Source organism: Chrysemys picta, chromosome 6, assembly GCF_011386835.1.
Source record: "Chrysemys picta bellii isolate R12L10 chromosome 6, ASM1138683v2, whole genome shotgun sequence".
In the NCBI taxonomy this organism is placed as follows: domain Eukaryota; kingdom Metazoa; phylum Chordata; order Testudines; family Emydidae; genus Chrysemys; species Chrysemys picta.
In genome coordinates, this window is record NC_088796.1 from 18,176,642 (window position 1) to 18,191,800 (window position 15,159).

General features: G+C 40.0%; 1 protein-coding gene across 1 annotated transcript in view; it reads left to right on the plus strand.

Moving 5' to 3' along the window:
• DCC (DCC netrin 1 receptor) overlaps nucleotides 1–15,159 on the plus strand; it is a 945,550-nt gene that overhangs the window by 874,343 nt on the left and 56,048 nt on the right. Inside the window, exons 22-23 of the mRNA XM_008166035.4 lie at nucleotides 3,525–3,590; nucleotides 9,482–9,644. Of these exons, the coding sequence (XP_008164257.2) occupies nucleotides 3,525–3,590; nucleotides 9,482–9,644 (229 nt within the window). The remainder of the gene's footprint in view (nucleotides 1–3,524; nucleotides 3,591–9,481; nucleotides 9,645–15,159) is intronic.

Genomic DNA, 15,159 nt, shown 5'->3' on the forward strand with positions numbered 1-15,159 from the left:
ACAACACAGGATCCCCCATGGCTCTAACCTCACTGCTTGTGCCTGTGCCTCCCCCACCCCTTGCATAGTGTCAGGGGTCCCCCTCCGCTACCAGAGCATCATGGGGCATCCTTCTTTCCCCCCAGGAACAGTAGCAGGGTCCTTCCCAAGAGAGAAAGGAGTGGCAGCAGAGGCCCCCCCAATTGTTTACCCCAGAAGTTGGGGTATTTGCTTAAGTGGGTATAGCTGCACTCTTCTCCTCCTGCCATACACTGAGTGTTTTCAGGGCCATCCTAAGCAGCTCATAGAGAATAGGTCCATCAATGGCTATCAGCCAAGATGATCAAGGACACAACCCCAATCTCCAACTGCCAGAAGCTGGGACTGGACAAGATGGGATGAGTCACTCAAAATTGCCTTGTTCTGTTCATTCCCTCTGAAGTATTTGGCACTGGCCACTATCAGAGATAGGATACTGGGCTAGATGGACCATTGGTCTACCCCCAGTATGGCCGTTCTTATGTTCTTAAAAGCAGAATTCTTGGCAGTAACATCCCAGGAAGATGTATAGCGCCGTTTATTCCTTTCAGTGCTATTGTTTCATGATGTGTGCCCACTCAGACCGACATCACTGTGTTGATTACCTCTGGGTCACATTTTCAAGAATAACTATTACAGCTAGAAAGTTCATTTTATTTATAATCATACGACTTCAAGAGCTGGGTCTCTAGGTAAAAACCTATATTACCTGTGCTTTAACCTAGCCCTGAAGTAAGTGTTATTTGATCTTTGGATCCCGGTGTTCCTCTTACTCTGGTCAGGTTCACCGTGGTTTGCCTGTAGGGCAATTCAGTTGATGGGATTCAGTTGAAGATGAACATGGAAGAAGTCTCATCAAATCAATTCCCTGCCATTGCAGGGGTCTAGCTATTGCGGCATCTCAGTCCTTCCTATTCTCTGTGTGTGGGACAGAGCGGTTTAGTCTCCTGGGAGCTGTAAGTACTGTAGTCTAATTCAGATTATTGGGCTCAGTACAGGGATAACTGGGTAGGTTTTGTTGCCTATGATGTGCAGGTCAGACTACATGATTTGAAGGTCCCTTCTGGCCTTAGGACTCTGAAATAGCCATGTTGTTTGTACTTTGCTCAGTTATTCAATCCATGATTTCATGAGGATCATGAAACCTTAAATTGGCCTCCAGTTTCTAAAATATTTGTACATCAGTTAATGTGACATGTAATGCCTTGAAGAGTTCTAATATCTTAAATTGTAGAGAGGTGTTAAAGCAGACAGTAGGGGCTAGATTTTCAAAAGAGATCAACTCCCACTTAGACGCCTAAGTAAGGACAAATTTTTAAACAAATACTGAGTACCCACCAGCATCTCCCACTGAGACACCCAAGGTACTTAGTTCTATTGACAATTTATCCCCATATATTGAAAGCTTCTAGTGCAAACCCGGGAATATTACTCCTATACAGTGCAGTTTTTGTAAATAGAATTACAGTGCATCCGACATTCATCTCACTTTTGCCTGTTACTTGTTACAGCTAAATATTGTACAACCTTGCTGTGCAATTATGCTGATTGAAAAGATGATTATGTTGAAGTCACCTATGATGATAATGATCGTACATTTATATAGTTCCTTTCATTGCAAAGCACTTTACAAATGGATAGACAAAATTATACATAGGAATCATTTCATACTCCCCCAAAATGCAGCTACCTCTAGAATGAAATGCAGCAACTGTTTAACAATGCACAACAATAATAATAGAGTATGGTAGGAAGTGAAGAAAATGTTTTCCAGCTACAACTACTGAGGGATTTGAAGTAGTTAAACACTAGATACCAGAGCTGGAATTTAATTAGAACATTTTGGGTTAAATGCCCCCATACAACTTTTCTAAAAAGACTCATGGGTTCTTTAATGTCCAAAATTGGTCATTGGCTCATTTTTATGTCTCGTCTGAAAGATGGAAGTAACAGGGCTCCATGACTCCATGCTATGACACTGATTTATTACTGACTCAGAGGGAAGAATACTATCTACTTAGTCACCTCATTATCTATTGGGAAAGTACATTACTCAGGCCATGCAGACACTACAGATGTCTGCTGTATAGCTGTAATGGTTAGGGGTGTGAAAGGGTGAAATCCCTGACAAACACAGATGTGCCAGCAGAAGACCCTAATGTAAATGCAGTAATAAATGCATAATTGCACTTTTACTGGTACAGCTTGTTTTGCTGAGCGGGATGGAGGTGGAATAAGCAGTATTGCCAAGAGCACAGATTTGCTAGTATAAGCTGCATCCATATTAGCAATATGTTGCTATTCGGATTCTGTCCTGCACCAGAGCTGCACTACATTCTATCAGTGGTTTATGGTCCTTGATTGATCCTACACCAGTGGAAGATAGGCATAGAATAGCAGAGCTCTACCCTGCCCCCTACCAACCCTGCCAGGGCCCATCTACCAGGTATGGGGAAGGCATAAGCATAGACCTTGGCAACAGCACAGATTCATCACCTGGATGGCTCAAGGTGGCCATAGCCACCATTTTGAATTTGGGCCTAAAATTGCTTATTGGTATAAGCATAAAACAAATTAAGTTCAAAATATGAACATCTCAGAGATCAACGTTTTCCTTACTTTCCACTTTTGTGCAAAACCTGTGAAATTGGGCAAATGTTCTTTTTAAAAAAAACAACAAAGATTAATTTTGAAGGAGATTTTGTAATTTAGTTAGAACAATAATCACGTCATATCCATTTTGAAATTCCTGTATTTTCAATGTAAAAAATGGCAATTCCATGAAAAATAATATTTCTGGGGATGAAATAAAATGAATTTTTTTGCTTAATATCTTGTAGAATACTATTTGACAATTTTACAGTGTTCTTACATTCTTCTGACTGATTTGATTCAATATTAAGTATAACCCCTCTACTCCTCCCCCCAAGAACGCCAGTTCATAAACTGAATTATACAGGGGTTATTTCCCCCATAAAAGAATATAATCAAATATTAAACTTATCTTCTGTGGCAAGTAACAGAAGGAATACTAGACACCCAGACGCTAGATGAGATGTACTGTCACCTTGTAGAATAATAATGACAATTTACCTGCGCTCAAAGAAATGTCAATTGGGAGCCATCAATGAACATAAGCCACTGAAGTGTGAGGGAAGCCCAATATTATGTCTGTCATCTGAACTATGAACTAACTTTTCCATCAGATCTGTCAGCTTTTGAGGAAGAACATTCTGACTGATACGACTGCCTCACCTTATTTTGTCACTTTAACAAGGACTATTGGAGAAAGAATTTAAAGAGGCAAGCTTCTCAAAGGCTTGAAATTCAGCTTGTTTTAAAAGTCGACTTTTATGACAGATTTTCTCATGCGCATACAGAATTACTTTTCCCCTCACTGTCTAATGGCTTAAATATTGTCAGATAGACTCTGTTTCAAGCAGTAGATCGCACTTAGATCAGTTTATCTGTCATTCTGTTTCTGACACATGCTTTTCTGTTAACAGGTCGTCATGGAGATGGGGCCTATTGGCCAGTTGACACGAACTTGATTGACAGAAGCAGCCTTAATGGTAAATATAGACTAAATTAGACTCCATCCAATTAAGTTTCATTATTAAGTCCTTTTTCAGTAGTAAACCACATCCTCTCTCTCCCTCCCCACAACCTTCTTCACCACTTATAAGGTTGCTCACTTCATATGAGATTTTCAAAATCCCATTCAGAGTATGATAGTTTGTGTTACAGAATCATAGAAATATAGAGCTGGAAAGGGTCATCAAGCCCCTGCTCTGAGGAGAACCAGTAAACCTAGCCCATTACTGACAGGTGTTTGTCCAAACTTTTCTTAAAAACCTTCAGTGACGGGGATTCCACACTCTCCCTTGGAAGCCTATTTCAGAGCTTTTAACTACCCTTACAGTTAGACAAGTGTCCTAACCGAAATCTCTCTTGCTACAGATTAAGCCCATTACTTCTTGTCCTATCTTTAGTGGACATGAAGAACAATTGATCAATCTCCTCATTATAACAGACCTTAAAAGAATGGCAGACTGTTATCATGTCCCCCCTCGGTCTTCTTGCTGATTTCAGACCAATTCTATAATTTGTGAAGGTCATTTTGAATTCTAATCCTGTCCTCTAAAGTGCTTGCAACCTCTTCCAGCTTGGTGTCATCCACAAATTTTATAAGCGTATTCTCCACTGCATTATCCAAGTATGAATAAAAATATTGAATAGAACCGGACCTGGGAATGACCTCTGTGGGACCCCACTAAATACACTCTCCCAGTTTGACAGGGAACCATTGATAACTACTCTTCAAGTACGGTCTTTCAACCAGCTGTGCACCCACCTTGTAGGAATTTCATCTAGACCACATTTCCCTAGTTTGCTTATGAGAATGTCATATGAGAGTGTGTAAAAAGTCTTTCTAAAATCAATATATATCCTGTCTACTGCTTCCCCTGTATGCCCTAAGCCAGTAGATGAAGAGGAATAAGTTTTGATGAGTTGAAACCATATTTCAAATACTATAGTTTAGATGGACATTAATGGATCTTAGTACACTTGAGAGAGGAAGACCAGGTGGAGTTAAGTGAAATTTAAACAAGGCTGTTATTGTTAAGATTTTGCTATGAGGAATCCTGTAGTAGTATTATATTCCATTTCCAACTGAGGTATCTCTATAAGCACTGGTGCAAAGTAGCCTGTAAGAGAAAAGAGATTAAAGGAGATTAAAGAGTAAAATGAAATAGATAATTGAGAAATTTTAATTATTCCTTGACAGCTTCTAACCATGTCTAAATAGTTATTATATGTCTTGTAGATTTAGCAAATGTAAACTACAGAAAGAGGAAATTATTCCATTTTAAAAAGCATGTCGGAAAGGTAGCCCGCTTTTTTTGTGTGTGACAAGTTAAAAAAAATCTGTTTTGGCTGTTTGAAGCTGAACCAGGAAAGTAAAAAATAAATAAATCCCTGTCATATTTCCAGTCAAAAAGATGTTCTTTCCCTAGTAGATGCTTATTGTAAAACCAGTTAGCTATTTTATTTATAGGAGATATTTTAGTTATATCTCACATCATAAGAAAAATGATAAGAAGGAAGTATAAGAAATAAAACAGAGAACCAAAAGATCTTAAAGGGAAAACATCATAAAAAGTATTTCATGGTATTTTGTTTCAATGTGTTAAACCTCCTGTTGGCAAATGCAATCTTAATTAAACCTGAGCTGATATAGCAAGACACAAGAGGAAAAGCTGTGGATTACTAAAGATTAACTGAATCTGACCACTGTCAGTTTTAGATATGCTATCAACACCTTTTCCTCCCCAGTTACCTAATGGAGCTTTAGTTTTCACATTATTGAACAAATGAGAAGATCAGAGCACCTGAGGTGCTGTATAAAGCCAGTCTGGAAATACACAATTATTGCAAGGCACCTAACTGATTAAGTGAGACTGATTACTTTCCACAGACAAGACAAGGAGGGAATACTGAACTCAGTAACCTTTTCCTGCTATATTTTGCTAGTTGACAGATGTATGCTTCATATTTTAGACATAGCTCCTGCTGTTACCAGCAACTTAGTAATGGTATCTTAGACAAAATCAGATCCATCTAATTAGTACCCTACTTTGTTTTGTACTTAAGAATTTTCTTTTATCAGATCAAGGTAGGCCTGGACTTTAGATCATTTTTACCAACTATAGCATTATCAGCAGAAACCTCACCACATGAGGTAGGGTTCAGTTATAAACAAACTTTTCTAAAGCTTTTTCTCATGATTAAAAAAAGGCACAAAGCATTTGAAAATCAAGAACTGACGAAGACTTTTGTAACTCCCCTATAGCACACAATTGAGAAAGAAGTTGCACAGTAAAATAATAGCTTGTTTGCGGGACATTGGACACCCATTTGCACTGCTTTATGCCACTTCTGTGACGCTGAACAATGTTGTTTAAAATCCAAATTCATAGATTCATAGATTCTAGGACTGGAAGGGACCTCGAGAGGTCATCGAGTCAGGTCCCCTGCCTGCACGGCAGGACCAAATACTGTCTAGACCATCCCTGATAGACATTTATCTAACCTACTCTTAAATATCTCCAGAGATGGAGATTCCACAACCTCCCTAGGCAGTTTATTCCAGTGTTTAACAACCCTGACAGTTAGGAACTTTTTCCTAATGTCCAACCTAAACCTCCCTTGCTGCAGTTTAAGCCCATTGCTGCTTGTTCTATCCTTAGAGGCTAAGGTGAACAAGTTTTCTCCCTCCTCCTTATGACACCCTTTTAGATACCTGAAAACTGCTATCATGTCCCCTCTCAGTCTTCTCTTTTCCAAACTAAACAAACCCAATTCCTTCAGCCTTCCTTCATAGGTCATGTTCTCAAGACCTTTAATCATTCTTGTTGCTCTTCTCTGGACCCTTTCCAATTTCTCCACATCTTTCTTGAAATGTGGTGCCCAGAACTGGACACAATACTCCAGCTGAGGCCTAACCAGAGCAGAGTAGAGCAGAAGAATGACTTCTCATGTCTTGCTCACAACACACCTGTTAATACATCCCAGAATCACGTTTGCTTTTTTTGCAACAGCATCACACTGTTGACTCATATTTAGCTTGTGGTCCACTATAATCCCTAGATCCCTTTCTGCCATACTCCTTCCTAGACAGTCTCTTCCCATTCTGTATGTGTGAAACTGATTGTTCCTTCCTAAGTGGAGCACTTTGCATTTGTCTTTGTTAAACTTCATCCTGTTTACCTCAGACCATTTCTCCAATTTGTCCAGATCATTTTGAATTATGACCCTGTCCTCCAAAGCAATAATGAATCTGAGGCTTCTTGATTCCAAATAATTCATATTTGCTGTGTAGTCTTAAGTCCCTGAGAAAACTATAGAAAATATGGATGTTTCTAAAGGATATTATTTTGTGTGAAAGCTAGAATGAAGGCTGTTATTTAACCTGGTGGTTTTTTTTAATGGAAGCTTCTCCAATCTTTTTCAGCAAGTGTTATATTAAGACATAAGAGATACTATAATTTTAAACAAAAGAAAACCCTTCCTATTACCTCTAGAAAGTATCAATTTGTGGTTTATATGTTCAGATGCTAAAGGTAATGTGTGTGCTTAAATGATTACTACTGTCTGGATATGTCTTTAAGTTGTTATGGCATTTGTTTGAAGTTCCCTGTGCCTATTCCTGTTCCTGGCTTCAAAGAGATTGAGGAGGGTTTGGAGTCCAGGACATCTTGTTTGGAGGAAAATGGATTCTGCAACCTTAATAATGATCAGACCAGTCCAGTCAGTACTTTATTACATGAATCAGTATCCTGGATTGGAAGAGAAAAACTTAAATAAGCCTTTAGCAATTTCCTCCATCTTGTATCAATTTCACACTAGTGTTACATCCATGGACTTACTCGTGCTTCACATGGTGAAGAATGGAACACCCGACCTGCCATTTGTTTACTGTTTCTATAGGAATAATAATTATTATTTAAGCATCCACCACGTGCTCTGTATAAGACACAGAAGGCACAGTCCATGCTTTATGAAGCTTATAGCCTAAGTAGACTTTGAGATAAAATTTACTGAAAAGCCTTCAGAAAGGTTCTATCTTGCAGCTTTGTTTAATTTGCTTGATATAGCAAGTGGTTGACAGAAGTTTTACAGATTTGGGTTAATAGTTGTTGGCTTCATGGAAAAATTGAGTTTTGTGGAGAGAACAGAGGATGGCTGTATGAACTAGGGAAGGAGGAAGGGCTAATTTTGTTTTACAGGTGTTTACTATACATGTCATTTGCCTTATACACAATATGGAAATGAAAAAAAAACTACTGAATTCCTGTACTAGGTCATTCTAATGACAAAAGCCATGAAACTCACAACTGCTTGTCATGTTCCATTGCCTGAAAAAGAACTATGAGAAAAAGTCAATTTATTTAAACAAATTTGTTATGTAAAGAAATCACACTACAGTACAGAATGAAGATAGAAAATTACAATAAAATTACATTTATCACTAGCTAAAATTGCAATTTAGAAAGCTTTGACCTTTGTCATGTGCTCATTCAGTTCTAATGAAGGCAAAATGACTTCACAGTCACTTTTTTAAAGTTACAGATGGACTTTTGGGATGCTAACGCTGTTTGAAATCTCTTGACAGACTCTGCTCATGAAGTTATTGACAAGTTCTCCAAACTTAAGTGGCATCATCTCTTGGTTTTCCTGAGCTCTTAGTCTTTATAGGATCCATTAGCAGACAAAATAACCAAAGTGCATATTGTCCTATGCTAGTGTTTATAATGTATGATCCTGAACCTTCAGTCCTTACTCAGGCAAAAACTTCCTTTGACCGAAATGGAAATTTTGTTGAATAAAGACTGCAGGATTGGGCCCTCTCTGGATGGTATGCAGGGGGAGTAATTATTTTTCTATGTAAATTATGCAAGAAGCTGTCAACGCAATTGAAAAATGTGCCATCCACCATGTAATAGCATCCAAAAAAACTAGTGAGCAAGGGCCCAATCTTTGAAATTAGTGGTATTGGGATCTGAAACAAGAAATGATGTAACTTGATCATTTGGGGTCCAGTCTTGTTATTCCATTGAAGTTAATGGAAAATGAGGATTCTCAGCACAGATTCTCAGAGGATTGATCTCTCTATCTGCTATTGTGTTCCAAGTGAAGCATGATTAACACCTTACATCAGAGGAGCTATATCAATAAATACAATACAATATAATCTGTGGCTTATTATGGGCTGAATGGAATCTTGAGAGATGAATCACACATTCAGATTGGCTAATACACAAGACATTAATTGTTCGGTAAATATCAATAGAGGCTATGTAAGGAATAAAAATGCATATTGCCTTTTTTTTCAGTTTTAGCTGCTAATAGCAATAGTGAGCTGATCGCTATCAACTCCCAGCAGCTGGTCATTAATTTCCAGTAAATGCCTTGCACCTCAGTCCTTACTGCTTCAATATTTTCCAGTTTGCTATACCACTGAAACACAGTGAAACATAAATTTCAGTGCTTTGTGACACCATTCTGAACCGACTGTCTGTTTTTAAGTAGAATTCACACACCCCAGACAGGCTTTAAATTGTGCCTTTTTTATGGGTGGCTTCTGAAAGAGAAGGGGGGTAAATTGTGATCACACTGCATCAAGCAATTTGTCTTCCTGGGCATGAAATAAGTAGGCTATTTCTCATAAGCCATGACCTTTCATCAGTTATGTCAGAGAAGTATTTGTGTGGCATAAAATATCTTTTTTTCCTGTCTCTTTCAACTGGGGACAAAACGTATCCAGGCACTCTGATGGGCAAAAGGTCTATATACCAGATCTAGCAGTCTCTGCCAACTGTTGTTGTACATCACATCTGTTTTTTACACTCTGTTGTTAAATTTTGCTGCTGAAACTCTCTCATCATTTATATTTTTTCAGAACCTCCCATAGGGCAGATGCACCCTCCACATGGCAGCGTAACGCCTCAAAAGAACAGCAACCTTCTAGTAATCATTGTGGTCACCGTTGGGGTCATTACAGTGGTGGTGGTGGTGATCGTGGCTGTGATCTGCACCAGGCGTTCTTCAGCGCAACAGAGGAAGTATGTTGCTGGCAAATACCTGAACAAACAGACAAAAAAGTGGCCACTTTTCTGTTGTTAGGTTTCAAAGATGATATGAGCAAGGTCCTCAAATGAGCATTGAGAGGATGTGGAATCACAGGCTGAAATATGTAATCAGATCCAGCCACATTGTACCACTTAAGATGCAAACGTTCCAGAAACTGGATGCAACTGGCCAGTGGAGAGAATTTCCAGGTCATATGGGAATTCCCTATTCCAGACCCTTTGCTACACATGGCTTACCCTGGAGGGAGCACATTGGGAGCACACAGTAGAATGGGAGAGGGCGTGGTGGGGCAAAGTTAGAGATGCTAAAAAGTAGCTCCAACATTTATTGGGGCCGAGGGCTGATCCTCAGAATCAGATAGCCAGAACAGCCCCCTCATGACCCACCCCTTCTCTGTTCAATCAAACAGGGGAAGAATCAATTCCATTGATTTAAGGAAAAATGTTATCTGTCTGTGGGGCTAATAATGCCTTCTAGGTACCAGACTGTCTGACTTGACTTCCTCTCTCCATGCAGCTGAAAAATGGAGATGTTCAGGCTCAGTTTTCAGTCTATTGTGAGGCTTTTGTCCTGCAAAAGAAAGTCAACATCTGTTATTCCTGTTATTCATATATATGTATGTAAAATATGCCAGAAAACAGCACTGAGACCATTTGAGACCATTTTCATATATTTTAAAGGGACAGTGTAGGGTGCGCCAGAGGTGGCATCTTTCTAAGTTGCTGGGGTGTGCTCAAGCTCTGCTCTACCCCAGGCACCTCCCCCCACTTCACCCATTCCCCCAAGTCCCCACCCTCGCCCACCTCTTCCCGCACCCATCTGCCCTGCCCCATTCCGGCTCCCCTCCCCCGAGCGCACCCCGTCCTTGCTCCTTTCCCGCCGCCAGTGCCTCCTGCATGCCACCGAACAGCTGATTGCAGTGGGCAGGAGGCACTGGGAGGGAGGGGGAGAAGCTGATCAGCAGGGCCCACTGATGGCAGGGCTGGCTCCAGCATTTCTGCCGCCCCAAGCAAAAAAAAAAAAAAAAAAAAGCCGCAATCGCGACCAGCAGCGGCAATTGGGCAGTTCGGCGGCAGGTCCTTGGCTCCTAGAGGGAGTGAGGGACCTGCTGCCCCCAAATTGCCGCACATGCGGCCCCTCTCCCTTGGCCGCCCCAAGCACCTGCTTGTTAAGCTGGTGCCTGGAGCCGGCCCTGGCTGATGGGCAGGAGGTGCTGGGAGGAGGAGGAGGATCTGATCGGGGAGGCTGCTGGTGTGTGCTCTCTTTTTTCCATGGGTGCTCCATTCCAGAAAGTTAAGGGTGACATCTGGCCCTGGTATAAGAAGAAATTCCACTGGAGTCACCTAATTTGCTGGATTTTACCAATTAATTGGTTCAGAATTATACAGTAATTATACTATTGAGAAAAAAAGAACTTTCTGATATAAAATTTAAGCATGTTTTGCATATGAGAAGGACAAATAGTTGAAGTGCAAGTCAAAAGTCTGTTGCATTGATTTTTGTTGATGCTTGAAAAAGAGTGCAGAGTCATGGGCAGGGTAGGTATCCTTAGCCTCTGTTTGCCAGAAGCTGGGAATGGGTGTCAAAGGATGGATCACTTGATGATTCCCTGTTCTGTTCATTCCCTCTGGGGCACCTGGCATTGGCCACTGTCAGAAAACAGGATACTGGGCTAGATGGACATTTGGTCTGACCCAATATGGACGTTCTTATGTTCTTACGTGGCTAAACTGTTTCAATGTCTGCTGAAATTAGCTTTGTCCTTGTCAAGCTCAGAGGCAGGGGAGTTTATAGTATAATATAGTCACTGGGAGACAAATTTCCAAAAGAGTTTAGTACCTACACTCAAGGCTAGATTTTCAAAATATGCAGTCCCTATTTAGGCACCAAAATCAGTGAGCAGGTTTTTAGAAGAGCTCAATGTGACAATCAGCTTCAATTGTGGGTTCTGAGCTCTGGCCCCAAAGCCCATGGAAGACAATGGGAGCCTTTCTGTTGACTGCAATGGGCTTTGAATGCAGCCTAAAGCTCTTATTGGATTGCTACTGTGTAGAAGAGATTGGAGGATGTGGAGACTAAGTTAACCGAAACTAAACCTTTTATACTGAAAGTGTTGGAGAAGGGGGAAAGTCATTACATAAAAATAAATAAATACATAAATACATAAATAAATAAATTCAGGCTCAAGCTCCAGAATTCAAAAGTCTGAAGCCAAACTTCCTCAAATTTGAGGGTGTCGGAGCCTCTTGTTCAGACCATTATGAAGAGGTACCTAAGCTGAAACAAGGGGTTTTGGATCCAGCTTCCAATGTGGAACTTGCCTCTGATTTTAAAATCACCAGTAAGTTTCGAAACCTGTGAATGAGATGACATCAAGAAAAAGGTTGATTCATGTTGAATATGAATGAAACCTTCCTAATGGTGAAAGTTTTTAATAAAGTAGTGTACAGTAATCTCCCAAGAGCAGGGAAGGCCATACTCCTGGAGGCATTTAAAACATGAGTGGGCAAAACACTATAAAATATACTGTAGGAAAACACTGTACTGATGGAGGGATGGATTAGGAGACCTAATAGCTATTTTCTGTCTCTGACTTCAAGGAGGAATAATGTGTCAGCCATACTAGCTTTCTAGTAATGTAGATGTCTATAAAAAAGCAGGAAAGTGGGATGATTAAGTGTTCAGGTTTATGTTATTCTGTAGTACCTACAGCAGGTGCTGCAGCTCTTGAAGTATGTTGAATTGTCTCACATTCTGAAATATCTCAGTAGTCATATCCTCTGTAGTACTAGAAATTTACTGGCATGCACTCAGAACATGGCCACTGATACTTCCCTCAAGTGGGAACTGCATCTGTTTGCCCTCATTGGCCAGTGCCAGGGGCAGCCTTGTGCTCCATCCTCATGTGCAGCCTTACTATTCATTCATAAAAGATCAGGCAATTTAACTTCTATATGTAACACGTCTCCCTAGTATCCACATGTATGTGTGTATATATGTATTTATTTGTTTGTCATGGACTAGGGCCCCATTGTGCTAGGCACTGGAGAAGCACACAATATAAATATGGTCTCTGCCCCAAAGACCTTACAATCTTTGTATAAAACAAGAGACAACAGGTGGAGAGACAGATAACAATGAGACAAAATTACATAAAGTAAAGGGCAGTAAATAGAGAGCAAATTAAAGATGATATTAAAAAATATGACCTAGGACTAAAGATTAAAAGAATTGTTCATGTTTAGACTGGATAAGGGAAGGCTGTTGGGGACATGGTAACAATCTTCACATATGTAAAAGGTTATAGTAAAGAGGACTGTGATAAATTGTTCTCCATGTCCACCGAGGGTAGGACAAAAAATAATCAGCTTTGTTTGCATTAAAGGGATTTAGGTTACATATTAAGAAAAACTTTCTAACAATAAAGATAGTTAAGCACCAGTTGTGGAATCGCCATCACGGGATATTTTAAAGAACAGATTAGACAAATATTTGGCAGTGATTGTCTAGATATGCTTAACCTCAGCATGGAAGGATGAAATAGATGATATCTTGAGGTTCCTTCCAGCCCTATGTGTCTGTGATTCTGTGTTATACAGTATATAGCCAACCCGTGGACTTCACTGGTGCAGGAGTTTGTCAGGATTGGATGGTAAATGACATTGTGCTTAGATTGTATAATATAATGCTTATTAATGGCCTTTGCAGCAAGCTAAAACCATGAAATCTCACATGTGCAATGTAAATTTAAACCTGAGAAGTTCAGAAAACTCAGCTACTGGCCACCGCAAGAAGCGAGGTACTGGTATAGGTGGACCTCTAGTCTGATCCAGTTAGGTAAATCCTATGTTCCTAAGCCACTCCAGAGCACAGCAGCTACATGATAGGAGGTTGTTCTTCAGAAGTTGTCAAGTAGTGAATATGATGTTAGGCATCTGAAGTGGGTAATGGAAAAGTATGAGAAATAAATAAAGATTGCCTGCAAGATACTATTATAACTGATGGTAGCAAATGTGTATAGAGGTAGGAGAAGCTAGGTGGAGACTTAAAGGAAAAGCAAAATAAAATTCAGGCAAATAAGTCAGCAGCCACTAGACATCCTCAGTATGTCACTGCAGTTTTCCCTTGGGATATGTCTTCTTTTTTCGTTTCACTCTGCATCTCCCACCTTGACATTGCTCATTAGCTGCAGCTTATGTTTTTGACTCTTGCCTGCCAGGCATTAGGTTGCATTTGTTGGTGGTGTGAATGGTGGTGGGGGAGACATGTCATTTCCACTCCTTTAATAATAACCTGCAGGAAATAACTGAGCTGAAAGTGAAATCACTTCTCATTTGTAAAGAGATTTTTTTTCTTACTAGCACCTTTATATCAGCTGCGTTCCCTTTACTGCAGCCCAAAAACAAAAGTGCGACAACTGTTATATGTATGATGCTGTCAGGGCAAATGGGGTGAATTGCAAAGGGCTTCATTGAGCTTCTCTTCTATTTATTTGTCTACAGCTGCAGGGAGATAGAATCCCTATCTGCTGGAAGACTTATGATATGGTACAGTAATTGGTTTAAATCAGAGACAAAAAGCTGTTCTCCTGCAGGGGACAAAACATCCTTTCCAAGGTCTGATGCTAATGACTTATCAGCAATGTCTTCACTTATTTGCCTCATCCAAGCTGTTTCGGATAGTGTCTGCATAACAAGAAGCAACGTTTCAGCAAAGTGGAAAGAGCCTTCTTAAAAGATTCAACGTGTAGTGTGTCTTAGTGAATTCCACAAGGTGTACTATATAATTCCATACTCTCTCTGTGTGTGTATTGCAAAGTTAAAGAGTAAAGAGTAGTGCATCTTAATTTTTAATTCAATTACCAAAAAGACATTTAAGATTTAATAGTAGTTGCATTCAGCACCATATATCTTCAGAGCACTTTACAAATAAATGAATGTTCATGACTCCCATGCAAGATAGCTGCAGTAAGTAAATGTTATTCATTTTATTGATTGCAACTTGATCAAGTAATGGCAGAGCAGAATTAGAACTCAGGAGTTCCTGGCTCAATGGTCTTTGAATTAGGCCTGTGATGACTTGGTAAATGTAGAAAATGCATTTTGGCCTGAATAGCTTGTGGGGCTCAACAGGAGTTGGTATCAGAGTGGTAGCCATGTTAGTCTGTATCCACAAAGACAACGGGGAGTCTGGTGGCACCTTAAAGATTAACAGATTTATTTGGGCATAAGCTTTCATGGGTAAAACCCCCACTTCTTCAGATGAATGGAGTGAAAATTACAGAAACAGGCATAAATATATATTGGCACATGAAGAGAAGGGAGCTACCTTAAAAGTGGAGAACCAGTGTTGAAGGCCAATTTAGTTAGGGTGGATGTGGTACACTCCCAATAATTGATGAGGAGGTGTCAATTCCAAGAGAGGGAAAATTGCTTTTGTAGTGAGCAGGAGCGCCGGCAGCCTTTTTGGCGCCCTAGGCAGCAGAAG